This window comes from Artibeus jamaicensis, unplaced genomic scaffold, assembly GCF_021234435.1.
Source record: "Artibeus jamaicensis isolate MK-2021 breed Jamaican fruit bat unplaced genomic scaffold, CSHL_Jam_final contig_402, whole genome shotgun sequence".
NCBI lineage: Eukaryota > Metazoa > Chordata > Mammalia > Chiroptera > Phyllostomidae > Artibeus > Artibeus jamaicensis.
The window spans coordinates 16,898,579-16,925,809 of NW_026521818.1; the positions used below are offsets into that span (position 1 = coordinate 16,898,579).

The 27,231-nt window shown below is 41.8% G+C and overlaps 1 protein-coding gene across 1 annotated transcript; it reads left to right on the forward strand.

The window, feature by feature from the left end:
• Positions 1 to 53: 53 nt before the first annotated feature.
• LOC119043969 (uncharacterized) lies at positions 54 to 27,231 on the forward strand. The gene is made up of 5 exons (XM_053665282.1): positions 54 to 114; positions 6,569 to 6,729; positions 8,234 to 8,437; positions 24,950 to 25,081; positions 26,913 to 27,231. The coding sequence occupies exons 1-5, from the start codon at positions 55 to 57 to the stop codon at positions 27,229 to 27,231; spliced, it is 876 nt and encodes a 291-aa protein (XP_053521257.1). The 5' UTR covers position 54.

The following is a 27,231-nucleotide window of genomic DNA, read 5'->3' on the forward strand; positions in this document are numbered from 1 at the left end:
TGAGCACGCTAGTGTTGTCCCATGACCCCAGGGTCACGCTGCTGGTGCTGCACAATGTTTAGCAAAGGAAGGCTCCTTCCATCAGCAACCGACAGAACAGTGTTTTTTTGTCTGGTAAGCTAAACTTTTTGTGAAATCTTAAGTCAGTATCTATATAGCTTTAAAAATGAATATATGGGCTTTTGAAATGATGTATAGACATAGAATTCTGGTTTGCCATCTGTAGTAAGCAAATGACTGAAAAAAAAATTGAGTTATGCAGACCGATAGTTGCCTCGGTGCCCCCAGGCTCCCATGCCCCAAATCCACTTCCTTGACTTTGAAGTCTGGGTCCTCTAAGGCTGTGAAGTTTCCTGGATAACAAACAATGCTGAGGAGGCTTTGTTGTGAGAGAATAAATGTGATAGCCACAGGTCCCATAAGTGTAGTTTCCTTTTAACACCCAATAACAATGAGTAAAATGGGGTACGCTACATTTGCCCATAACTGCTGCCATTCTTTAAACAGCACGTTAGAAATACCATTAAAGAAGTTTAATGGACCTACTTGCAGTTTGTGAATCTCTCCAGCTTTCTCCTGGTTATTTTTTATGCTTTTTCCTGAGAGTAACGCAGCGTCATCCACTGGTGTCTTACAGTGCTTTCTTTCACCTGGCTCTCTACAGCAATACTCCATATTTGGCATGTTATTTTTTAGTGTATCTATTGTAACTTTGGGGAACATCAAATCCAAGACATCCAAAGAAAGTTAGAGGGAACACCAGGAGCTTAAAAATTGCTTTCCCAAGTATGGCCAAGAGACCACATTTTGGAGTGTTTGGGGTGATCCTTTTGGGTAAAAATTATGTAAATATGATACATATTATTATATATAAAGTTATAAATAAAACAATACAAAATTGGAAGATGAAATTCCAATTCATGAAAACCAATGAAAGGATGAAGCTTAGTCTGGCACTCTATGCATTTACTATATGTATGGGAAGAGGTAAGTTAATTTTTTTTTAAATAATTTTATTTAGTTATTTTTCAAGTACAGTTTTTTGTCTATTTGTCCCATCCCAATCCTCCCCGCCCCATGCTCCCCACCTCCCTCCTATTTCCACCCCCCTTAGTTCTCATCCCTGTGTTCTTCCTATTTGTTCCTCCAAATCCCTCCCCCTTTTTCCCCTTAACTTCCCTTCCCACTCCCCTCTGGTCACTGTCCCCTTGTTCTCTATTTCAGTGTCTTTGTTTTTATTCTGCTTGCTTGTTTGTTTTGTTGTTTAGATAACTTGATTTTGAAAGAAAATTTGAATTTCCCAAATAATAGAGTTTTAGCCCACAATTTCACTCTTAACACAACCCACTCTCCATATACACATCTGGTTTCCAATTAAGGACCATATTTAGTCGTAGATAATAAAATATAAAATATTCTCAATCTGTCACTTGGTCAGTTGCCTAAAGTGATAAGGAAAACATTAACGTGTTAGGTGTTGCTGAACTCCCCTATAATTTCAGGAATGGTGTCCTCAGAAAGCAGCAGGGGACTTGAGGCAGAGCCTTGGACTTAGACATGGAGCCTACCCTGTCATTCTCACTGATTTTGGTTGTAGATACTATATGCCATCCAGTCCTTCCCCACCAAGTCCTTCTTTCATTTTGCTTTTGAATCCCCTCATGAGCCCATGTAAATACCTCCTCTCTGGCAGGCACTTAGCATATGTATTTCCTGTCACCCTTTCCCAGGGCAGGGGCCGAATCTCATTCATGCGTCTATGTCCAAGGATCGGCCTATTCCTGGTCAGTTACTGGGAGGCTGGATACTGCAGATCAGTGAGGGGTAGGCGGTCACTCAGGAAGGCTGCCTAGGTCCCCAGGCACCAGGGCCCGCAGAGAGTCAGGGAGTATGAGTATCGTCCCAGAGTGTGAGTGCTGACAGGAGAAACTAGTTAAGCCTCTCATCTTCAGTTTCACTTTGACTGTCCAAGATGGAGTAAGAAACATTAGGATTAAACTGAAAATCAGACTCATTGGAGTGGAGTTCCATTTCCAATGATATACGCTCTACAGGCACAATAGGGCAAAGTCCATAACCTCTCAGACCCAATTTTTCCCTTGGGAATATTGGGACAATAGTACTTCACAAGATTAAGTGAAATATTACACGTAAAGCACCCAGTTCTGGATCAACGAATCTTATCCTCCTCTCCTTAACTTGAATCCCAGGAGTTTCTTTTCCCTGTTGTGTATCTGACACATTGAAAGCTGGCTTTGTTCTCGGTGTCTAAGCAACGACAGTGTCCAGGGTCAATCAGCCTGGTTTGAGAACTGGGTTTTTCAAGGGTTGCCCAGCCACACTTTTTGAGGTTTTTCTGAGAGGTGATTTCTGGTATCTTGCATGAAGCAAGATCATTCAAGGAAACAAAGCCACTGATCTTCCCTTTGCTTTTTGTTTTCTTTGACCCCTATCGCAGCTCTACTGATATTCTCTGTAAATGCTTCATTAATGACTGAAAGCGTCAGGTGGACATGGTGCCATCTCACCTCGCCCATTTTCCTGGAGCCAGAGGAGATTATTCCTCCTGATTATATTTTAAAACATTTAAAATTTAATTGTGGTAAAAAAGTAACATGAAATTTACCATCTGAACCATTTTAAGTGTAGAGTTCACTGATGATAAATATGTTTACATTGTTGCACAACAATCTGCAGACCATTCACTCCTGGGAAACTGAAACTTCACCCATCCAATGACTCTGCATTTCCCCTCCCTCCACCCAGCACCTCCGATGATACTTTTAAAGGCTGGTTTTGGTCTAGTTTCAGGTGTGGTGATATGGAAACAGGTATCTAGTAGTTATAGATAACTACACAAAATAACTATTTTTTCACCGAAAAACTCTCAGTGTTCACCAATGTGGTATGGAAAACACTCATTTTCTGTTATACATAACATCAATAATAAGTGTAATTACCCAAGAAATATGGATGTATGATGTTCACCTCCTCACCTGTAAGATGCTGGGCAAATCTGTTTGTAACCCTGGGATCTTACTCAGTTGCAAAGGGAAAACAGTGTAACCTGTAAGGATGGTTTTCCTAGCTGGAGGAGGGCAGTTCTGTTGGAGACAACTAGATTACACGCTGTTCAGCCATGCATAGTGGTTCTTCAGATACTGTCTGGATAATTGAGGTTAAAGCCATTTTTTTGGCATCTAATCTACTACTTCTCTGCCTCATTCGGCATGTTTAGATTCAGGCTATAGTAATATTTGAAGGAGGCTTTTTCCTTTGAATAAATTCCAACCTAGGACATTGTTAAACAAGTACCACAAAATGAAACCACAAAATCTGAAAAAAGAATTTAACCACAAAGGAAAGAAAATTTCACTTCAAAGCCTTAGTTCTTATTATGCATGATGATATGCTATTTCCATTTTCAGACTTATCTGCTAACTTCCTGTGCTGATTTTAGCTAGAGATACAAATCTTAATATCATATCTGCCTAGCAGGGCCAATACTTTTTCTTTCTAAGTGGTCATGAAAAGTTTTCTTTCTCTGATTTCCCCAGGTATAGATAAAATGCTTTTTAAACATTAAAAATATTATCTTGAGGTCCCATTATAATCTATTCCTGGACATTAAAAATATATAATAAAACAAAGAAATACCACGTCATATATTAGGAAAGAATATTAACCTCATTCTATTACCATATTTCTTTAAAAAAAAACAACCTCTCTACTTATATATCCTTACTGACACAGTTTGCCATGATACAATTAAAAGGTTCTTACATTTATAACTGTACCAGATTTTAAACCCATAGTAGAAAGCAGTGTTCACTTAAAATCACTCTGACAAGCTAAGGTCTCTTCTGTTCAAACCCCCAAATGTCCCCCTCCCTTAGGAGGTGGGCTGTTGTGAATATTTTTGTCAAGAAGCACTTGTGAATGATGCAGCCCTTCCCAGCAATGGAACGAGAGGCGTGTTCCCCTGCACATTGTGAAAGAGATGCTGCATCTTCCACAGAGTCGGTCCAGGGTCCAGTGCCAGCGTCTTCATGGTGTGAACGCCTGCCTGAAGCACCAGCTGTGAGCCAGGGGGTCACAGAGACCTTGGAAATGGCAAAGCAAGGCCCTGCATTCAAAACTGACAAAACCAAGCTGACTTGGGGAAGCCAGAGCTATTCTTTAGAAATGCTCATCACCAGGAATGTCATTAACAAAAAGAGGAGAGTGGGGGCGGGGGGGGGGGAAGGAGGCTTTTGTGTGATATAACCTGACAGACCCAAAATCAAAGTACAAGGCCACAGAAACACGGGTTTTCTTCTTGACATAGCACATGGGAGACAGATAACTGGTCATTACAGATAAAATAAGCAGATGGAAGAATAATTCTTTCCAAAGTTAGCCTCATCAGTATAATGGGATTTTATCTGGCTCATAAGGTGCATTAGAAAAACCTGTGCAGCAAATCTCATCCTGACGGGTGTCAGGAGACTGCAGAGAGCCAGGATTAGGCGCAGACAGTCACCCTGGTGGCTCCAAGTTAAAGTTAAAAGGCCTTTGTTAGCCATCCAGCCATGAAAGGCAGTCATTTTCCCCCTACAGGAATCACTTGTTTCTTTATCATCCTCAATTTCTAAACACTATTAAACATATTTCTATCTCTTTTGCTAACCCCAGCCATTAAGGAAAATGCGTGTAGGGCAGTTTTGTCTTGCTTTGTTTTGAGTTGCAGCAAAATGTTGAGCCTCTAACTGTCCAATGGGAAAGTCGTCCTGACTGCACCGTTCAGAGCTGCCCCCCCATGGTGGCTGAGCTGGGTCCTCGGAAACCTGAGATGCTGGCAGTGCACAGGGTCGCTGTGCCCAGAGGCGCTAGGTCAGTGTTAGGCAGAATGTGCCATGTGGTGCCACGCCATCAGGGGAACAGCAGTGCTCTGTCTCTGCCAGAGGACCCCAAGCAGGGTGGCATATTACCCTTGGCCATTAAGCACAGCCACAAAGACGTGGCCCTCCGAGGGCTCCAGGACAAGGTGGGGAAGCCTTTCCTGAAGTGCAGCCCCAGCTGCATTTGAAAATCGGTCTCGCTCGATTCCATGTACTCTGGACATTTCTTTTAACCTCAGAATTACCTCCCTGGATGCTGGTCAGTCAGACAGTACTAGTGAGTCACACAAGGCTAGAAAGAAAGATCTGTGAACACTCAGTTGTTTAAACAAAGATAAGTAGGAAACCAGTGATGTTATTATCAGGCACCTACATATGGGCAATTTTGAATAGGGGCAGAGCATTAAAAACAATTTCTTTATGCTAGCTTACACTGTTTTTAAACACTGGTAAATCTCTATGATGAACGCATTAATTCATATTTTTGCTGACCTACATGGTAGTACATTTATTGGATTGGTTTCTTGTACCACAAGCCTCACAGAAAGCGGGGACGTCATCACCTGCAATCTCTGCCTCGGAGGCTCTGATGATTCTAGTCGTCTTGGAAAGATAGGGCTCTGCCCTCTTGCTTCTGATTTGCTGGCAATAGACCTTCTGCTAACAGTCTATCTGCTCAGCCGAAGATGGAGTGCTAATCTAGAGGGACTCGAAATGGCTCTGTCATTTTCTAGATGACAGCTCCTATTTTCCACAGGCTCTGGCACATGTGCTATCATCCATCTATGTCAAGAAGACACTTGCTTATCTGGTTGCTAGAAATGCTTTTGTTAAAAACATGTAACTGCAGTTCATCAGTCTTGTGAGCAAGTTGTTGATTTTACTAAACTAAGTTTAAACTCTGCTGTGGTTTTCTGATATGACATCTATTTTTATTAGATCTTGTCATGATTATTTATAGCGTCTTAGAAGCATATTAGGGTTTACAACAAGGCAAGTTACAATCTGCCAACTGAGCGGTGTGAAACGAGTCTCAGGACTGCGATGTACACATATCCATCTTTTTCCTCATTTTTGACAACTTGTAATTAAGAAATTACTTACTAAAGGAGAGGTAGTAAGTGGAATCAGGGCCATAAAAACAAAAAGCTGATGAAAATCAGCTGTACGTTATACAACAAATGATAGCAAGCATTCAAAAAATGTACATATAGAAAACCAGTCATCTAATTATAACTACCTAATGTCAAAGAATATAATTAGAAAGTGTTCGTAGTTAACTTGTAGAAATGCCATCTTCATTCCCAACTGGAAGGGATTAATTTCACTGGTTTTATTCGGGTTTTGACTTGTCTGCTCATTTCCTTCTGGTTCAGTCAAGACTTGACCATTCAGAACGGATGCAAGTTCTGTCTCACTGGTCCACACTGCACCCAACCTTCCAGGGTGTGTCTGGGGGGTTCACACCCACCACCACAAGCCAAAGCCAGGGCAATCACTTTTCTCATCGATTAACTCATAGCCAATAAGGTTGCTAACATGCCCAAAGCAAGAACGTGCCACATAATATTTAAAGAATAGTACCTGAATGTCAAAGTCAAGTGCTGCTATTAGCTGGCCCCTCTCGTTCTTGCCATTCTGAACCATACTCTCTCTCTCTTCTCTCCCCTCCCTTCATGCAAACACAGACTCCAGGCCCTTCCCACCAGCCCCTGGGTGGCCACCATGTGGCCTTAATGGCGTGGGTGGAAAAATCAGGAAGAGTCCCGGGACATGCCTGTGGCAGCTGCTCACTTTCTTTCAGCCTTTTCAAACTGAGTGGCTATGACAGTCACCAGAGAAATGATTGGTAAGAGCTGTTTTGAGACTTGCTGCCCATCGGCAACCTCTGCCTTCGAGGGGACAGATGAAGCCAAGGGCTGAAGGCAGTGTTACACGGCTTCCCCGAGATGTTCTGACTGTGGACAGAAAGTCACGAAGTGACAGGTGGGTGTGGGGACGGTCCCGGAGCTCTGCTCCTCTGTCCGTTTTCTTAAACATCATTCGATCAGGTGATGAAAAGGACTCTAAAGAAAGGATACGGACCTAAACATTATTAATATCAGGAGGATAAGTGACTATCATTAGACATGCAAATAAAGTCAGAACACTGATCACAATGTCTAAACAGATAAAATAAGAAGGCATCTCATAAACAGGAGCACTGTACTTCATAAAAAGGAATATTAAAACATGAAAAGAGAGGAAATGAAAAACCTTAGATTTATTTTCTTCTTAGCAAAAATGGAAACATGTTAGGAATAGACTACCTTTGCCTAAAAGGACAATGAGGCCCATTTTAGGACAAAGAATCATATTTCCAAAAATAGAAATGAAAGAGTTGGATAAAAACTTCCAATTATGTTGATATCCAAGTAGCTGTAAATTAAGGGGGAAAAGTTTTGCTACTAAGATAACTTGTTTTCTCTTTAAAAAACTCAAAGTTTTCATTTTTTTGAAAACCAAATTTTATGTTCATATTTTGGTAACTTATGAGTGCACATACACACAAATATTTTTTCTTTTTTTCCCCAAGATCTTATTTATTTATTTTTAGAGGGGAAGGGAAGGAAAGAGGGAGAGAAATATCAATGTATGGTTGCCTCTCATGCATTCCCTGCTGGGAAGTGGCCTGCAACCCAGGCATGTGCCCTGACTGGGAATTGAACCTGTAACCCTTTGGTTCACAGACCGGGGCTCAATCCACTGAGCTACACCAGCCTGGGCACATACAAATATTTTTTTTTAAAAACACAAGTGCCTCCTTTTCTCCATGCATGTCTGTCTGTCTGGCTCCTTTAAAAATGGATGAAATAATTCATATAGAGCAGAAAACAATTAAATAAAATACATACGAATATTAGCCCCACTAATTTGAATAAAATATAAACAATAATAAGTGCTTGGGCATTTTATACTAATCCCATCTATTTCTTTCATGTCACTTCTTTGGCTCGACTGGTAGAAATGAACTATCGATGACGTGTAGACAGGATGCCTTCGATTTTCAGAGTGGTAGAGGCCGATGCTTTCAACTAAAAAAATCACCTCGCAATATATGTCTTTACAAGGGGCCCGACCACAAAGTCTAACCTACGCGACTGCAACGTAACAGAGAACGAGAGATTTCAGTCTTCAAACGAGGACCAATAGCTACAGTATGTTAAAAGCGTTAGCAATAGTATGACAATTCTGTTCTGGGGACAGACTCTGAAGAAATGGGATTAACCTGTGGGGAAGGATTTGGGGAAATGCATGATTTTCCCAATGGTGAGTTAAGAAATATTGCTTACTAAGGTATTTCTCTTTGTTAGTTTTGAGCACCAACATGGGATCACAGCTAGACACCAACTTTTCCCCAGAGACTGGATACCAGCAATGCTTTCCCCAACGAGTATGGAAGTGGATCAGATGGCATGTCCTCCGGGTGCACGCGCAGGAAGACAGAGCGGGAAGGGCGGCCTCGGAGCCTGCGGGTCCATGTACAGAGAAGGAAGCCCAGGCCAGTCCAGCACCGCGTGAGTGAATTCCCAAGTTCAGCACAGCAGTGAACCTACACCCTGTGTCTCCTCACTCCCAGCTGCCCCCATATCAAAAAGAACAGCTACTATTTAGGAACACTTTTTTCTTAAAAAGATCATTTAAAGCAAACTAATATGCCCTCTAAAGTCTAATGGTTCATACTTAGAATATGCAGTAATACTTTAAAGTTTAAAAATATCAACTAATGAAAAAGAAATAGAGAAATATTTTGATTGTGCTCTTCATGTAAAGTACAGCTTGAAGCTCTCCTGCCTAGAAATATAAAGGCCCAGGGGAAATGAATAAATAAAACCCAGATAAATATGAGATGGGAGGGGGAAATAAATCCTACTTGTTCTCATTGTTTTGAGTCTTACTGTATTAAATAAGGTCCAGTAGAGACAGCAGCCTAACTAGGGACCACTGATTATCAGTGTCATTGGCTGCGAGGCGGCTAACAAGTGCCCTGAAGCCCACCTCTCCTGTCCCCCTGGAGCCACGCTTGCCCACCTGGGCCATTGTGATGATGCCACAGCAGGTGAACCGGCTCCGTGTGGGCCCCACCACAGGCAGCACCTCCCAGTCACTGCAGCTTTGTGGCCGATTTCTGGTCTGTCCCAGAAGGGCCACACAGACACCGATGACCAGGAAAACGAATCAAAGGATATTTTTCTAATTTTGGAAAATCCCAGATTCATCTTATGTCACAGAAGTCAGTGGGATTGGAAGTAACTTCAACATTAAAAATCTGTGTGAAATATATTCCTTGAGCTCATCTGCTCTGTATTTTTATAGGCTCGAGTCTCCATTCCTTTCTCCAGACAGAAGGAGTCTTAGCTGGAATGTGTCATCTCCCACTTCATCTTGTGTTCTGTTTTTCCTTTTTGGTAGGCACCAAATGCCTGCCGTGGAATTGAAAACTTACTGCCCCTCTTCCCAGCTGATGTCAGGATGGCCAAAAGTCACAGAGAGGGGCATGTAGTCAGCTAGGATTGTTTTGAAAGGCTGAACTGTTCTGATCTTAAGGTTTTGGGGATTTGAGAACATACTGCTTAGAGTAAGTTTGTCTTAGTTAATGTTTTTTCTAACCAACACCAGGTACTTAGTTGCCTTTTGGAACATAGTAGATAGTATTTTAATTATTATTACTTTTATCAGCATGACTTTTATTCCCATTTGAGTCAAGCCTGTCTTGGACAGCTGGTCCTCCAGATCTTGCCCTTTCCTTCAGTCTGAAGGAGAGGGCAAGAAGATAGTGTGTGAATATTTTTCTTCCTTTACACTTAAGGAATAAAAAATATAGTTAGGAATTTCTAACTATGTATGTATAATTAGAAATTTCTAGGATATATATAGTCAGAAATACATATTTATACATATATACATATACACATATATGTATATTTTATGTAGAAAAACAAATATTTAAAAAGTACATAAAAACTTATAAATCATAATGTACAAAGTGGGTATGTAGCTGTTAAAAAGAAGTAGTAGGAAGGACTGTTAAGAGTGAATGTATGACTTCTGGTCAAGATGGTGGTGTAGGAAGACATGACTCGCCTCTTTGCACAACCACATCAGAATAACAACCAAAGTATAGAACAACCATCACTCAGAACCATCAGACATCTAGTGGAATGGAAGTCTGACGATTAGGAATTAAAGAAACCACATTCATCCAGGCTGGTAGCAGGGGCACAGACAAGGAACAGGCTGGTCTCTCACCCAGGTGTTGTGGATAAAAATTCGGGAAGGATATCAAAAGCAAGGAGTCCCAGCCCCACATCAGGCCCCCGAGCCCAGGGTTCTAGTGCCAGGAAGAAAAGTCCCCACAATTTCAGGCTGCAAAAGCCAGCAGGGATTGAATTAGTGGAAGAAACTTCTGGATCTCCAAGCAGTTCCTCTTAAAGAACCCACACACAGACTCACACATGCAGACTAGCACCCTCTGAGCTCCAGCAGTGGGGGAGCAGCTTGAAAGGCACCAGTGGCATATGGGGAGGAACTAAGGTGTCTTGCATCAAGGTGAGCAGAGGCTATTGTCACTTTTTAGACCTTCCCCCCACAGAACTGGCAAGCTGGTACAATATCTGAGCCTCCATCAACCTGCTTAACAGCCTTTGATCTGCCTTAGAGAACCCCAGAGACTCTGTCCCACCCAACTTAGGGATCCATCCAGGCTGGGTTCACCCAAGCTGCCTTCCCTATGTATGGCTAGTCTTGGCTCATACTACACAGCTTCCTAAATCCTCTCCAACAATCAACAACTGGCCTCAAAGAGCTTCAGGCCCAGCACTAACAGCAGCCATCTCAGATTCACAGGTTGGCTTCACCTGGGAATCTGCAAGCCCAGCACAAGTAGCTGCCTTCTCAGATTGCTTTATAGCTCAGGCAAGGTAGCAAAACAGAGGTGGGGGCCGACCTTGACCTGCACCACCAGAGAAACCTAGAGCCAGTGCACCCAGTGGACAGCTACAGACCACATCAGAGCACCACCACCTTGACCTGGCACAGCTGATCTTCCATGGAGGGTAGAAGTTGGTGATAAGTGGTTATAGCCAATCTTTGTAGCTGATGGGCCTGGGTAAATCCCTTCCATTCATCTTTCAACCACGACCAAGACTCAACTGCATGAGGAGGGTGTACACAGCCCACACAAGGGGCATAACTCGAGTAACCCAGCTTGGTGATAGAGGAGTCTGTTCCACTGACCCTATGGGACACCTACCACATTAGGCCACACCATCAAGACACCGAATCAAAGCAGCTCTACCCAATACATAGAAACAAACACAGGGAGGCTGCCAAAACAAGGAGACAAAAAAAAAACATGGCCCAAATGAAAGAACAGATCAAAACTCTAGAATAAGAACTAATCAAAATGAAGATAAACAATTTATCACTGTTGAGTTCAAAACACTGGTTTTAAGTATGCTCAGGGACCTTAGTGAGGACCTCAGCAACATAAAAAAGATCCAGTCAGAAATGAAGGGTACTCTAATTGAAATAAGGAACAATTTGTAGGGAAGCAACAGTGAGTGGATGAAGCAGAGAATCAGATCAATGATTTGGAACATAAGGAACCAAAAAAACAACCAATCAGGACCACAAGAAGGAAATAGATCCGCCCCCTCCCCCCGCCCAAAATGAGGAAAGTATAAGCAGCCTCTGGGACAAGAGGTCCAACATTCACATCAGTGGAGTGCCAAAAGAAGAAGAGAAAGAGCAAGAAATTGGAAATCTCTTTGAAAAAATAATGAAAGAAAACTTCCCTAATTTGGTGAAGAAAATAGGCATGCAAGTCCAGGAAGCAGAGATCCAAACAAGATGGATGCAAAGATGCCCACTCCAAGACACATCATGTTTAAAATGCCAAAGGTTGAAGGTAAAAAGAATCTTAGAAGCAGCAGAAGAAAAGAAGTTAGTTACCTACGGAGGAGTTCCCATAAGACTGTCAGCCTGGTTTCTCAAAAGAAACTTTGCAGGCTAGAAGGGATTGGTAAGAAATATTCAATGTTATGAAAAACAGGACCTACAGCCAAGATTGCTCTACCCAGCAAAACTATCATTTAGCATCGAAGGGCAGATAAAGAGCTTCCCAGACAAAAAAAAAAAGTAAAGGAGTTCATCATCACCACACTATTATTGTGTGAAATGTTAAAGGGACTTATGTAACAAAAAGAAGATAAAAACTTTGAACAATAAAAAGGCAATAAATACATATTTATCGACAACTGAATCTAAAAAAACAAATTAAGTAAACAAGAAGAACAGAGACAGAATCATGGATACAGAGAATGTTTTGACAGTTGCCAGACGGGAGAGGAATGTGGAGGAATGGGTGTGCAGGTGAGGGGATTAAGAAGTACAAATAGGTAGTTAGTTATAGAATAGCCATGGGGATGTAAAGTACAGTATAGGAGCCGGAGTAGCAGAAGAACATACATGCATGACCTGTGGATATGAACAATGGTGTGGGAATTGCCTGAGGGAGTGGGAGGTGCTGGGTGGAGTGGGGCAGAGGTGGAAAATTGGGACAACTCTAATAGCGTAATAAAATATAATAAAAATAGATCTTGGCCCTGGCTGGTGTAGCTCAGTGGATTGAGCGCGGGCCTGCGAACCAGACAATCGCGGTTCGATTCCCAGTCAGGGCACATGCCTGGGTTGCAGGCTGGTTCCCTGCAGGCCAGTTCCCAGCAGGGGACGCACAAAAGGCAACCATACATTGATGTTTCTCTCCCTCTCTCCTTCCCTTCCCTTCTAAAGATAAATAAATAAAATCTTTAAAAAAATTGTTTTAAAAAATATAAATCTTAATCAGGGAAGATTTTGTTAAAGGATGTTTAAGTTTTGGTGTTATTTTTCTACTTTACTGAAAGTCTCTCTTTTATGATCACTTCCCCTTTCAATTTAAAAGAAAAGAAATTTATAGTTTTATTTAAAAATATGTCATGTTTATTTTTGTTTAGAAGAATAATACCTACTCATAGCAGAAACTTTGGAAAACACAGAAGAAAATGAAGATGTTGTTTTCCATTATGTAAACATTTTATTGTGTCTGTCTGAGTAAAAACATCACTTTGTATCCAGTGTATAAGATTGAAAACAGGTTGAAATGAACTAGGAAAATTGCTGATTTTTGCAGAACATTCCAAGGGTAGAGTAATATGAATTCGTGAGTACAAGTACGCCTGTCCGTGTGTTGGACGTGGCATTGGTGGCAGTTATATCGAGTTAACAATGACAGGTTTTGTGCTGCTAATATGAAAATAGAAAGCACAAGTGTGTCCCAGATACATGACAGCATATTATTTTTGCTCAATGGAAACAGATGTTATGAAAAAATTGAATCAGAAGTAATCTTGATGGAAATATTTTCGCCGTGTTATACAATGTGTAAAAATGCAAATCCCTTTTCTCTGTTTAGCAGTAACCTCAACTCCTCTGGGGAAATATATGTGTATATGCAATAAATAACCTAAATATAAGAAAGTGAATTTTAAAGATCAAAAGCTGGGCCCTGGCTAGTGTCGCTCAGGGGATTGAGCTTGGGCCTGCGAACCAGACAATCGCGGTTCAATTCCCAGTCAGGGCACATGCCTGGGTTACAGGCCGGTTCCCTGCAGGCCAGTTCCCAGCAGGGGATGCGCAAAGGGCAACCATACATTGATGTTTCTCTCCCTTTCTCCTTCCCTTCCCCTCTAAAGATAAATAAATAAATTTAAAAATAAAGATAAAAAGCTGGTATCCTCGATACTTCCCATACGAGCTACCTTATTCTAGCTAAGTCGTTTCTTTTTTCATTCTGTGTCTGGAATATGAAAATGAAGGTAGAATCAGAAGTCAAGAGTCAACTAAAGTGACAGTGGAAACCTTGAGTAGAAATTCAGTGCCTTTTTCTCTTTTTTGATATCCTCTGTAAAATGTTGAGGGCAGTTGCCATTTTCAACTTTCTCATTTAAAGATAGACAAATATGAGCTCTACCTATAATGTTTTCTTGCTCATTAATAATGTTTTATTATTAATGAAACATATTAATGCTTGTTAACAATATTTTAATGTTTATTATCATTAATTTTTCAAAAATTTCAAATCAAACTCTCATGCTTGGGATTTCAATGTAGTTCAAATCAATTCAATAATGTGTCAGTCATAGTTCAGTCAAAGAAACAGAAATGTGATGAATGAATATATATGTATTTCTTCTTTTATTTTTTCTCCCTCCCTCCCTCCTTCTTTTCCTTTCCTTTTCTTTCTTCTTCCTTTCATCTATCACCTATTTAATGTTCTTGGTTTTATTGTTGTTTAAATATTTAATTCACTTGCAATGCATTTTGGTGTTAAAAGTGGTGAAGGTAAGGATCCAGATTCAAAATACTAAGTTTTCAAATACTGAGATTTTTATTCCCTCTTCCCCCTGTTGATAGGAGCCATCATTTGAGATGTCCTGCCAAGTGCATTCTCACTCAGAAGTCTGTGGTTATAAAATAATCTGTCATAATCTCTCTTAATTGCAGCCTCACTCTTCATTTCTTTATATGAAAAAGTATATGTTATTCCTCTCCTTTTCATCTCTCCTCCTGTTTTATCTTTCTTAGATCAGGATTCTGGAAAAGAGTCTGAGGTAGAGAATTGTGTGCAGAAGGTTGATTAGGGAGTGCTTTTAGGTGGTACTCTTGGCATCAAAGTCTGAGGCATTCCTGCGGGGAGCCCTGAAATTAGAATTACCCTTCATAATTATCCCCAATTGAGGCAAGGAGACTGAGCATTTTCATCCTCACAGCAGCCAGTCGCTGTTGCTTGACAGAGAACCTTCAGCGAGGCAGATCGCCAGGGTGAGAGACAGCTGTGGTCCCTTAGCACGGGATATTCCCAGCAACTGGGGGATTTATGGTTGGCCCCAGAAGGGGGCTCTGGGCCAGATGCCATATGGAAAGCAGTTGTCCATGAATTTTATTGTCATTCTTATCCTTTGCCCTGATGTGGTTGCGAAACTTCTACTCTGGTTGGATTCTAAGATTACGATAGCTATTTTTGCAATCACTTAGTTATTTTTGATTACATGAAGGTTTTTCTGTTAATTTCAAAGGTATTTCTTCATTTCTGTTTCTCTATGTGTGAAGAAAATTTAAAAGTTTGAATATTTTATTTCTTCTGTCCAGTCATTTTCAGAGACAAGTATTCTCTGAAAGCAATTATTCTGATTATTCTGGAATGGAGATCAGGGGTTAAACATTAAAGTCAATTTCCAGAATTCTGTCAGATACTGGTATCAGATCATTTATGAGCATACGGACTATCTTCCAGGGAGAGGTCAGGGGCTCAGTGAGGTGGTATGAGGTGTAAGGCAAGGACATGTTCTTTCTTTTAGGAGACTGAGTATTAAAAGTATAACTAAACTTGTGCCGCAGCAGTTGGTGAAAAAAACAAACCAAATTGGCTAGTGCGATGATTGATTTTTTTGTGTCACATTGACCGGGCCAGAGAGAGCCCACACTAAGCGTTGCTTCTGGATGAGATTAGGATTGGAATCGGTGGACTCAGCATCATAGATGGCCCTCCCCCGTGCTATGGCGCCATCCAACCCACTGAGGACCTGAACAGAACGAAAAGGCCGAGGAAGGCAGAAATTACACCGTTTGATGCCTGCTTCTCTGCCCGCGCTAATACATCAGTCTTTTTTTGCCCTTGGACTGGGAGTTGCACCATCAGCTCCCCAGGGTCCCAGGCCTTTGATTTCAGGCTGGAATTAACCACTGGCTTTCATGGGTCTCCAACTTATGGATGGTAGGTCATGGGATTTCTTAGCCTCTGTAACATGTAAGCCGATTCCTCATAATAAATCCTTTCATATATATTATATGACTTATATATTATATATAATTATGATTATAGTATATATTATATATTATATAAATTTTATTATATATATATAATTATAATGTATATGTTTATCATTGGTTCTACTCCTCTGGAGAACTCTGACTGATACATGTAGGCAAAATGGGACTTTATTGGCTAACGTGACTGAAAAGTCTGGCTGGCTACATCCAGGGATTCAGACGATGTGGCCTGGATTTAGCATCTCTCCATCGTTCTGCTTGGCTTTTATCTGTGTCAGCTCTAACCTCTGCCAAGCCCTCCCAAAATGACTGAGGTTTCCTCCAGCACACCCAGACTTATTTCCTCTCCCATGAAAATTTCAAGATACAGGGCTCCTTTTCACTCACAACTTCCAGAAAACATGGGCCTGCATCTCATCGGCTGAAGGAGAGGCTGTAATGATTAGTTGTCTCAGGACTTGTGTTCACTCTTGGAGAATGTGATGTATCGGAATAGCCCGATGGTCAGAGAAGTGGATTTTCGAGTCAGAAATTGGGAGATACTGCGGTGTGATTGGAAAACAAGAGGAAATGAATGCCAGGTAACAGAACAAAACAAGTTCTAAAAAGAGCCAGGCTATGAATTTATACTTTCATTTAATGACTATTTATTGAATACCTGTTAAATCCTGGGAAGTATATAAGATGCTGACACACAGAGAACAAGAAGAAGTCCCTGCTCTCAAAGGGCTTGTATCGTAGTGGGGAAAAATCAAAAACTAAACAGACACATATCTAATTTGTTTTCTGAGTTACCAACTCATTGTCTCTCCGAACCCTCCCTTCTTTGTCCTGCCCTGCAAGACTGGAGCTGGACCCTCTGAACATTTCCCCTTTTCCAGCTAGCAGAATGTTAAATGTCATCAAGAGAAGTCACAGGGCAAAGGGATGGTGGCAGGAAGATACGTCCTTTCAAGCTTCTAGCTGTCTATTTATTATTCGGAGAGGAAGTCTGGCAGTTCTTGCAGATTCATTCTAGCCACACCCTGAGGTCATGCTATCCCTACCGGGGCCACTTGCCATCAGGTCTGGTTGGCCATACTCTCCAGCAAGGTCAGGAAATACTGCCCTGGCCACACCCTGTAGCAGAGACAGGCCAATCCAGACGCCAGCTCCAACGGCCCATATCTCTTGGCAAGAGCAGACCGCTTCTAAAGACCAGTGGGGCCCATGCCCATTGGCAAGTTTCCTTGCCATTGGTGGCCTGCATGTTTCTGCAGTAGCCGTGTCCTTTCTGAGAGGGTCTGAGCCTCAGCTTTTGGGGGAGGGGACACTCTTCATCCTTAACTTCCTTGCTGAGCATTTTTCTTCAGCCTAGAGGTAGTAGCTACCTTTTTGCACATGCTACATCTAACCCCCTCAGGCTTCTCTTCTGCCCCTTTTAGTAGTTAATCCTCTCCTACTAGTTAACAATTCTTTATATAAATTTTTATCTATTTAAACAGATGGTGTGGTTTCTCTCTCCTGACTGGGCACTGCCTAATATACGGGTCATGCATGAAGTGCTAAAAAGAAAAATGATTTCTGAAGGAGACAGCAGAAATTGTTCTGCCTAGGGTCACCAGGGAAGGACTCTGAGACCTGAATGGAGTTGGGGTGTGAACTGTGTTCTAGATGGAACAACCAGTACTTTCTAAGACCCCGAGGTAGAAATGACCTTGGCAGGTCCAATGAAGAGCAGAAGCCTGGTGTGACTGGGGTTGAGGGAGAGTGGGGAGAAATAATAGGAAAGAGGGTCCGAAAGGCAGCCAGGAGACAGATCCCGGAGGACCTACAGTGTCTGGTGAAAGTCTGGAATCTATTTGGCAAAAACGCAAAGCAGTGGGAGGGTGTTGAGCAGAGGCGGAACAGGACCTGACACACGGGGTCCAGCAGAAGTAACGCCTGTGTGAGTACAGTTGCTGGAGTGATGATATGGGTGCAACAATTTATACTTGGAATTTGAACATCTCACTTAAAGTGTCATGTGGTGTCCTTGAGCGTGATATTGTTATATTACAGAATTACATGCTTATGATTTTGTGATAATAAAAAGGGGCATTATTTGTGCCTGACTCTCTATTTTAAAGAATCCTCTGTGGCTTCTGTGCCAAAGAATCAAATGGAGGAGGTAATGAGGCCACTAAAATTTCACACAAAATAATGGAGGTTCGGACTAGGTGTAGAAGCAGAGTGGTGGGAAGCGGTCAACTTCTGGGTATATTGAAAGGTGGCGCTGGTGGGTTTTCCTAGTAGACTGAAGAATGAAGGTGCCGTTGACTGAGATGGAGAACGTGAGGCGAAGCAAGTGTGGAGTTTCTGTGGGTCAATTATTTAGTTTTGGAGAGTTTTAACATACATTAAATTTGAGAAGCCTATTAACATTCCGAATAACAATACTGAGTGGGAAATTTGGCATACGAGCTGGGAATTCAAAGGAAAAGTTGGAGGCCAGAAGTGCATACTTGGTTGTCACTAGCCCATAGAGAGTAGTTTTACTGGATGGATTTCTAATGCAGTCAGTACAGACAGGCAAGACAAGGCAGAGGGTGTGGCCTGGGGTCAGTGGAATATTTAGAGGTTGGCAATATAAATAGAATCAGCAAAAAAAAAAAAAAAAAAAGGTGGGAGTGCCTGATGAACTAGAAAAAGAATCAAAACAAAGTGTGGTTCTGAAAGTAAATAGTTCAAGAAGGAGGAAGGAGGTAAAAATATTGTGTATAAACGGTGTCAGAAAGAGTAAGATGAAACTTGAGGTTGGGCCATGGAACCACCAACACAGAGACCATGGGTGCTTGGCTCCAGGCATCCCTTAAACCAAATCTATTCCTCGACCTTTAGGCTATGCTTACTTTTTTTCTATTTCTCATTAATCCAGTTTGAGTTGGATTTTGCTTTATCCTATAAAAATTATTTAATGAGTGGCTTTATGGAATTTTATAGTGGGGAAGGCAGATAATAAATAAATGATTAATAAATTTTAGATAGTAATGTGCTTTGAAAAAATTTAGAAAGGTTAATGAAGTAGAAAATATGTGTGCTTGTGGAAGTGTGCAAAGACAACTTTATTTAAAATGTCAAAGACAGTCTCTCTGAGGGACTGACATTTGAGCTGAGATCTGGGTTGTCAGGCAGCCAGGCGTGTGAAAATCTGGGGCATGAGTTTCCCAGTAGGGAAATCACAAGTACTGGGCTTGACATCCAGATGCCCTTGCTGTACTCAGGGGTCATAAAGAAGGTCACAATAAACAAGGTGGGTGAGTGAGGCATGATCAGTTCATGTAGGGTCTCTCACAACTTGATAGGGGTTTTGGATTTTATTAGAACTTCATTGGGAAATCACTGGTAGCTTTATAGTAGAAGAATAAACTCATTTGTGTTACATTCTAAAACAATCACTTCTGTTGCATGAAGAACAGACATCAGTATGACAAGAAGACAAGCAGTAGAGAAACCAGTTTAAAGTCTTAATCCAAGTGAGAAATGTTGCTGGCTTGAACTAGGTGCTTGTGGAGAAGACAGGGGAAGTGGTTGGAATCAGGATATATTCTGAGACAGAGTGAACAGGACCTTTTTCTGATGGACTGGATATGTGAGTAGAGGTGGAAAGTGTTGAAGAGAGGGAGAGGGAGGCAAAAACCAGAACAAAGGTGTTACCTAGGCATTTGGAATAAGCAACTGATGAAGAGCATGTGGAATAAGCAATTGGATGAACACAATTGGAGAGGATCTAGAGAAGAAATTGCTGGCGGGGCTGAAAATGGGTTGAGAGGATGGATGTCCAAATTTTAATGTTGGATGTGTTAAGTTTGAAATGCTTCTTCCTATAAAGCAGTGGATGTTGAGTAGACTATTGGATTTGCCAGGATGCAGCTCAGGAAAGTCATCTGGGCTGGCGATGATTTTATAAATATGTATTCTGGTTGAAGCCATGGGCTATGAGATCTCTCAAAAGGGTGGAAATAGAGGAGGGACAAGAACTGAGGTTTCAGGTACTTTAGAAATTAGGCAGAAAAACATATTTTTAGAATTCAGGCAGCAAAACATATTTTTAGAATTCGGGCAGAAAAACATACTTTCAGAGTTCAACAGAGAAGATTGAAAAATACAGTTAACCCTTGAACCACATGGATTTGAACTACGTGGGCCCACTTATATGCCTATTTTTTTTCAATAAACATACAGCTGGCCCTCTGTATCTGAGTTTCATCACATCTACGGATTCAAACAACTGCAGATCAAAAACAGCGTCTTGGAGCAGCAGTTGGAAAGCCATGGATAGGGAGGGCCAACTTAAATCCCACATGAATTTTTGACTTTGTGTGTGAAAAATTAGAGGTGTTGGTGGCCCTGACCCTCATTATTCAAGGGTCAACTGTAATCACTATTGAGGTCATAGGAAATCCACATGATTATGATATTAAGGGAGTCGGGAAAAAAGTATTTTAGGAGGAAAGAGTGTTCTCAGCCGTGTCCACTGAGGACCAGCTCCTGAGAGTCCGGCGAGGACTGAGTTGAGTGTGGTACTCTAGACTGACCTTGAAAGAAGTTTCAGTGGGGTGGTAGCAGAGGCAAGAGATTATGTGTGCCAGGTTGAAGACAGATGGGAAAAGCATGACCTGGAGACAGAGAAAGTGTGGACAGTTCGTCCAGAAGAGCGGAGACATGAGGCAGTTGCTAGAAGGGAATATGGAGTCAAGTAAAGGTCGCTTGCCACCAAGCGTTCTGACCAGCACTGTGTCATAACATGGATGAGGGACAGGGGTTTAGGAGCCGTACACGGGCTGCTCAGTGGCACACAGCTGAGGTGTGGTAGTGTGTTTACAGTCAGGGCTTTTCTGCCCACGTCCACACTCTTTCGTACCACATGGGAGGCTTTGCCATTTACAGTATGTAGCACTAATTGGCATTGTTATAGTAAAAAGTATTTTCAATACCCAATGCATCATTATGTTATTATTGCTGTTATTATTATTCTCATTTCTAAGCATCTAGAACACCTTTACCACAGTGCCCATGATATTTGCCATCCACATAAACTAGAAAAATTGTAGCAAATGGTGCTAGTCTTCCTTGGCTGGGATCTACCACATGGTGAAGTTAATGATTTAGCGGATGAAAACAAGTTTAAAGACTTAGAATTCTTTATTATATTATTATTCAAGGCACAAAGGTCAAAGTATTCACTAGGTCCCAGGTATAAAACAAGTTATTTTTTTCTTCTAAGAGGGTTAAAAGCCGTATATTTAACTACTCTCTAGAATTGTAGATTTCCTAATTGTCAACATTATTTGGTGGTACAGGTCACATCCAAATAAGAATTAATGGGACAGTCCTCTTGCGATTCACTGTGTAAACACTTGTCATTTGCATTAGTATTTTGAATTTCTTCATTAATGTCCTACCTTTAAATTCAATGGCCTCTGTGCCTGTTTTTTGAGATACATTTTCTCCCTGTTATGCCATTAATTTGAATATTTATGACCATTTCTTTGTACCAGTCCTTCACATTATTTGGTTGTACTAGGTGACCTTGACTTTGCCAGCTAGCCTTAACTCTTGCACAGAGCTGACTGAATTACTATGGTCTGACTGCTTGTTGGCTTAAGCACAAGCAATGGGCACTAGCCAAGGAAATCTAATTGCTACCCTGCTGCTTATTCCCTTTTCATTCTAGAAAGATCACTGGCTTGCCCAGCTCCCTTCCTACTTTCACAGCTGAGCTGGGAATCAACAATCTTCTCTTCCCAGACTACCAGATTTCTGGGCTTCTTGTGATGTCAAATATTTCAATGTTTTGTGCTTGTTTTTATTTCAGGGGAGGAGTAATACTTACTAATCTTACAAGAGTGTTGTGAAAATTAACTAGTTAATGTTCACAAAGTACTTTGAAGATTAAAAGCCCAGCATACACGCTCATTATTGTTTTATGCACACCCAGGGCCTAGCTGGGCAGGTGAATGTGTTTCCCAGAGATGAAAGGAATATGCAACATAGAAAATTGTGGTCTCACACTGCAAGGCTGGCAGACAGGTGACTCGGATGGCATACAGGGGACTCACAGAGAACACAGATGTTCCACCAAGGCCTGGAAGAGTGTTGGTTGTTAGAGCCAGTGCCGACTTCCAAAGCATCGTAGGCGAGACAAATATTATTTTATGATACTTAGGGTAATAATAAGACTGATGAGTTTCTCAGGTTGGGAAGAAATAAAGGAGAAAGGGAGCTCCGGGTCTCTGAGGTGCTAATGCTCCTGCTAAGGTCTCAGAACTCCACTTGAGGATGAGACCGACGCTGAGTGACTGAACTTGGCTTGGTCAGGCTCACCATGCTCAGCAGGAATCCAGCTGAGGTTCATTAAATAGAACCCGCAGGTCTGCAAATGCATATCTTAATCTTGAACACTGCCGGAGGAGTTTGAATCGGTAGAGCTTTTCTGGAGGAGAAGTTGGTAATAATTACCCAAAGTGTTCATCTTTAAGCCATCAATTTCCCTCCAAAGACTTTGTCTCCAGGAATATTTTTCTATCTACTTAGGTGCTGTTAATAATTGCAAAACTTTAAACAATGTAAATGGCCAGTACTAGATGACTGATGATGCAAGTTATGGTTCAGTCATAAGGTGAAATATTATGAAGTCACTCAAATGAGATCCTAGGCAGTTACTTGTTAACAAGATAACATACTTAGAACATCAAGTTGAGACAAAGCCAGATGAAAGTATAATACATATCATGCTAAAATATTTTGAAGTGTTTTCATTTTTTTTGCTTATCTATATTTTCTAATTCCATATATTAAGCATTTATTACTTTTATAATGTGAAAAAACTTACGGAGAAAGAAAATATATCTTCCCAGTAGCATTTATGGGGAAAGAGAGGTACAAAATAATAAGATCACAAGATAATATAAAACCTTTGGAAAAGATCCAAAGGTGAGAAACAAATGGTAGGATGGCTTAGTTTATCTTGTAGTTGTCAGGCTTTTTCTCGGCCTCAATTTTCTCTGAAGGTTTCAGCCATGTGGTTGGCCCTCACTGGCTTCCATGATTAACTTTCCCTGGGCTCAAGGTCACAACCAATAGGGCCTCTCCCCACGTTCATAGCCAGCACTCCTTGTCTCATGTCCAGCTGAGGCTTGAGATACTGGGTGTTACTCTGCACTCACTGGAAGCACAAAGTAGCAGTATGGGGGCGCTGGTGTCCTAGGGGCAGAAACTTTGAGTAACGGGAGACAAGAGCTGGCTGCTCCAGCTTTTGCCCTTCTTTCCCTGTATGCAGGGCCCTGAGATGCAGTAGCTCAGATGCCTCTCTGAGGACTCAAAAGCAAGAACAAGCAATCAGTAGCCTTCCACACACAGAGGCGGCCAACTCTAGAAAGCATTCTTTTTCTTGGCTCTTCCCTCCTTCTCTGGTCTGTTTCCCCTTTCCCTCACTTCTGCCTCCCTGCTTTACACTCTCCAATAAAGACATAGCAGCCAAGCTTTGCCTCGGGCTCTGCTTTCTGGGGAACACCCTACTTAGATATTGAGTGAGACTCACAGACAAAGAGGCACTGGATTCCAAAGGTAGTATTGCCAATTATTCAATCAGACTTAAAGATAATAGTAGCTGGTATTTACTGGATGGTTTCTATGTACCACACACTAGACATTATATCATTGAAACCTCATAATATTTGTATCTGAAGAAACTTTGGAGAGGTGAAGACGCCTGCCAAAGATCACAGAGTAGGGGAACTTGAATTTAGGTCTGTCTAATACCAACGCGGTGTCCCTCACACTGCATAGTATACAATGGGCTATGGGAGAATCTTAAGAGGTTTCCTACGTCGAGGAGTATACTTACTGCCAAGATATATAAAGCAAGAAGACAGAGTGAAAGATGGTGTTCAGTAAAATGTTCAATTGTGTGACACGCAGTATAATTGCTATCAAATTCAGAAATAAAAGAGAAATTCAAGAGGCCAAAAGGAATGTTAGGGAGCATATTGAACCAAAGGTGACAGTTGAAGAATGAGTATGATTTGAGAAAATGGAAAGAAGAAAGGAGTAAAGCCCAAGGGGTTTTCTGGCTGTGAGGACAGAGACAAGGATTAGCGTGGCGTGTGTGGAATAGAGAGGGGAAGCCCGGGACGAAAGGAAAATGACCTGTAGTGGGATTAGTACACTTGGCTCCTGGGGACCTGGGTTGTCATGGCTCTTGAAGGCAGGCAGAAGAATCTGCGTCTGCCATGCAGAGGAAAGGCACTACTCAGTCCTCAGGAGGAAGGTGTGATCACGCCCTGGCAGGAAGTACATAAAGGCAAGATTTGGCTATTATGTTAGAGTCACGCAATGTTCTAGGTAGATTTAAGAATTTTTTGTTTATAAAAATGAAACTCGCACATACACAAATCTGACACAGTTAAGAAATTGGCACGTAATGGAAATACAGGTTAGAATTCTCTAGAGTCATGTGTCCCAAGGATGTAAGCTCCCATAACAGTAACTGGCTTTCAGCGAAGACCATCAGGAAAGATAGTGTTTATTCAATACCTACTATGTGCTGGGCACTGTGCAAAGTTCTCTGCATGTCATTAATCATTAGGGAGCCTTTATTACCTCCCATTTCACTTGGGGGAAATGAATGGTGAGAAAGATTCAGTAACTTGTCCAAGTTCAGTGGCTAGGAAACGACAGGAGTCAGAATTCAAACTTCGATCTGCTCGCCTTCTCGTTCTGAGTCCTCTCTCCTGCCTCTTTTGGGCGTCAGCTTCCTACAGCACTTCCCTTGGGAAGGTTTGGGTTACCCGAGACACAACAGTGACACTTGTTCTTCATGAGCACCCATGTCAACTAATGAAAAATTAAGAACTTCTCAGTTATGAGGATCTTAGAAGCCTTTGCTTCAACCTGGTTGGCTGACAAATTCCCCAGTGAGGTTGAGTTGGCATTGGAAGCAATTTAAAATTCAGCGCAACTTCCCATCACTCATAGATGAGAGCAACGTTACATAGGGAAATTTGCCAACGTGCTTATGCTAACATACCTGTTCACACTGCAAATACATTTAAGCTTCTATAGAAAAAATTGTAGGAATTAGAAAATGGGGAGTGGCGACACCTTTTAAAAAAGCCTGTTCATGTTTTCCCACACAGAGAATGTGCTGAGCGAACAGAAAGGGGCGCAAGCCAAACGAGTACACCTAGAGATATGTACTTTTCACAGCAAGGACAATCACGCCCTCCACTGAGCATGCTTCGTTTCGGCAGAGTGGATTTTGCACTGAGGTGAGCTGGGTGGCAGCCTCCTAATGGCATTTGAGGGGCGCTGGGGGAGATTTCTCAGTCTGATAGAAATGTACATCCATCATTACAGGTGCTTGCAATTTCGGCAATTAGGCATTCCTTTCCGTCTTCAGATAAAAGCTTTGGGGCTTTACAAGTTACTTATTAAAATGCAAACACCCCTGGGAGGCATGACACTTTGGATTCCTTTTAGCTAATATGTTGAAAAAGAGTCAGTGTAATTTGGTTCATGTCGATTCACTTTAGGTTGACTCTGATGAGCCCCTACTAAGTGCAAAGCTCTTTGCTGGATCTTTGTTGGGGGAGGGAAAGATGAATCAGGTAACTTTTAGTCTTCTGCAAACTTCTCCAAGTTTGGATTTACTTAAGATTACCTTCTGATAAAATAAACCCTCAAGAGGAGTTTGTAGGACATTGGACTTGGCTGGAAAAATCACTGGAATCACCTGGAAAAATGTTAAAAAATATGGAAGTCTGGGTCCCCTGCCAAGGTACGGATATGCAGAAAGAGTTGGTCTGGAGGTATGACCTGGCACTGGGAATTTTCAAAGATCAACAAAGACAAGAAGCCCTGTTGTAGGAAAATACCTGGAAAATGTTGCTAGGGGCAAGAAGGCTCCAGCTGGCACTACAGAGCAGGAGAACAGAGACTAACAAAGGCTGACTGTGTGCTTAGTTCTTCGGGGAAGAGGACACGTAACACGGAGACTTCCCTACCACACTGCAGAACTCCAAAGCAATTTAAGAAACTTTACTGCGCTGATAGAATGGGTAATGTGCTGTTTTATAAAACCAAAAGAGCCTGTATCTACCTCGACCTGGAAACAATTGCAGCCCCAACCCCTGCTGTTAGCCCAGATCTATAATATCTGTACAAATTGCCACCAACTATATGGCTTAAAAGAACAGAAGTTTATTCCATCACAGCTCTGGGGCTGGGGGTCTGAAGTCCAGCTGTTGGCAGAGCTGTGCTGTCTCTGAAAGCTCGAGGAGCCGGTCTGTCGCAGGCCTTTCTCCTAGTGGTGGTGGTTACGGGCAACTTTGGCATTTTCTGGCTTGTAGGTACCACACTCATCTCTGCCTACCATCACATAGTATTCTCCTTTCTGTGTTTCTTCTTCTCTTTTTAGAAGGGCATCAGTCATATTGTATTCAGGGCTCACTCTGCTCCAATATGATGACCTCATTTTGACTTACATCTTGATTACATCTGCAAAGGTCCTATCTCCCAACAAGGTCACGTGCGCTGGTACTAGGAGCTGGGGGTCCTACAAGAGCATTTATCTTACCTTTGTATTTGAAGGGCAGATTGTGTGGGATAGTGGAAGGAACACTGGGCTTGAGTCTTACAACAGAGTTTGTAGTTTTACCTGTGAATTGGGACAAAGAATCAGGAGAATGATAACTAGGAGACCTGAAGAAATTTTTCAAACAGAAAGCCCTGTAAGATTTAAAGTGTGGACTGTCTGGGGAAAGTAAATTAATTAAAATGTAATATGTATATTTTCCGGTTAATAGGCAGTCGGGACTCAATAAAAAGGCAAGATCAGGCCTGCATTCATGGCCCCTGCAGGAGCAATGAAGTCCTTATTTTGTAGGCCAAGGTTCTTGCTGTGTTACGCCGTCTATTTAATCATGAATCTCCAGAGCCCTGGTGCACCCTCACTACTCCAGGAAAGGAGCTGTGGTCTGTAAAAGTGTTGTCCCTTTAATTTCTAGAAAGGTGTGGACACAGCCTGTTGTCATTTTCCCACTTTGTCACAAAGAGAGGTAGGTTCTTTGGATAAATCTCCTGTCTCCTTATTTTTTTCAGACCCAGTGATGTATCAGACATGTTCCTTCCGGCCCTGAACACACTGGGTACAAAGCGACAAGCTCATGTCACAGTAGAAAGTTGGGAGAGTTTGCACCTGCAGTTGGGTGACACGTTGTGTCTCAGTGTCCTCATCGGTAAATTGGGGATGAAAGTATCGATACCAGAGACTCACTGTGAGTGTTCATGGGAATGCGTTGTAAAGTTCATAGTCAATTCTGTTAATAAAGCATCAGGACAAAAGCTTGGCATTTTAATTCTCCTCAGTTTAAGCCAGGATGAGGACAGGGGAGTGAAAGTGGTGAAGGGCGCCCTGTAG

Bases quoted from the DNA above. Each gene is read 5' to 3' on its own strand.
- LOC119043969 (XM_053665282.1), top strand. From the start codon at position 55: ATGTTTAGCAAAGGAAGGCTCCTTCCATCAGCAACCGACAGAACAGTG. The intron at 8,438-24,949 runs GTGAGTGAATTC...TTTCCCACACAG, and splicing joins CCAGGCCAGTCCAGCACCGC to AGAATGTGCTGAGCGAACAG. The intron at 25,082-26,912 runs GTGAGCTGGGTG...TATTTTTTTCAG, and splicing joins AGAGTGGATTTTGCACTGAG to ACCCAGTGATGTATCAGACA.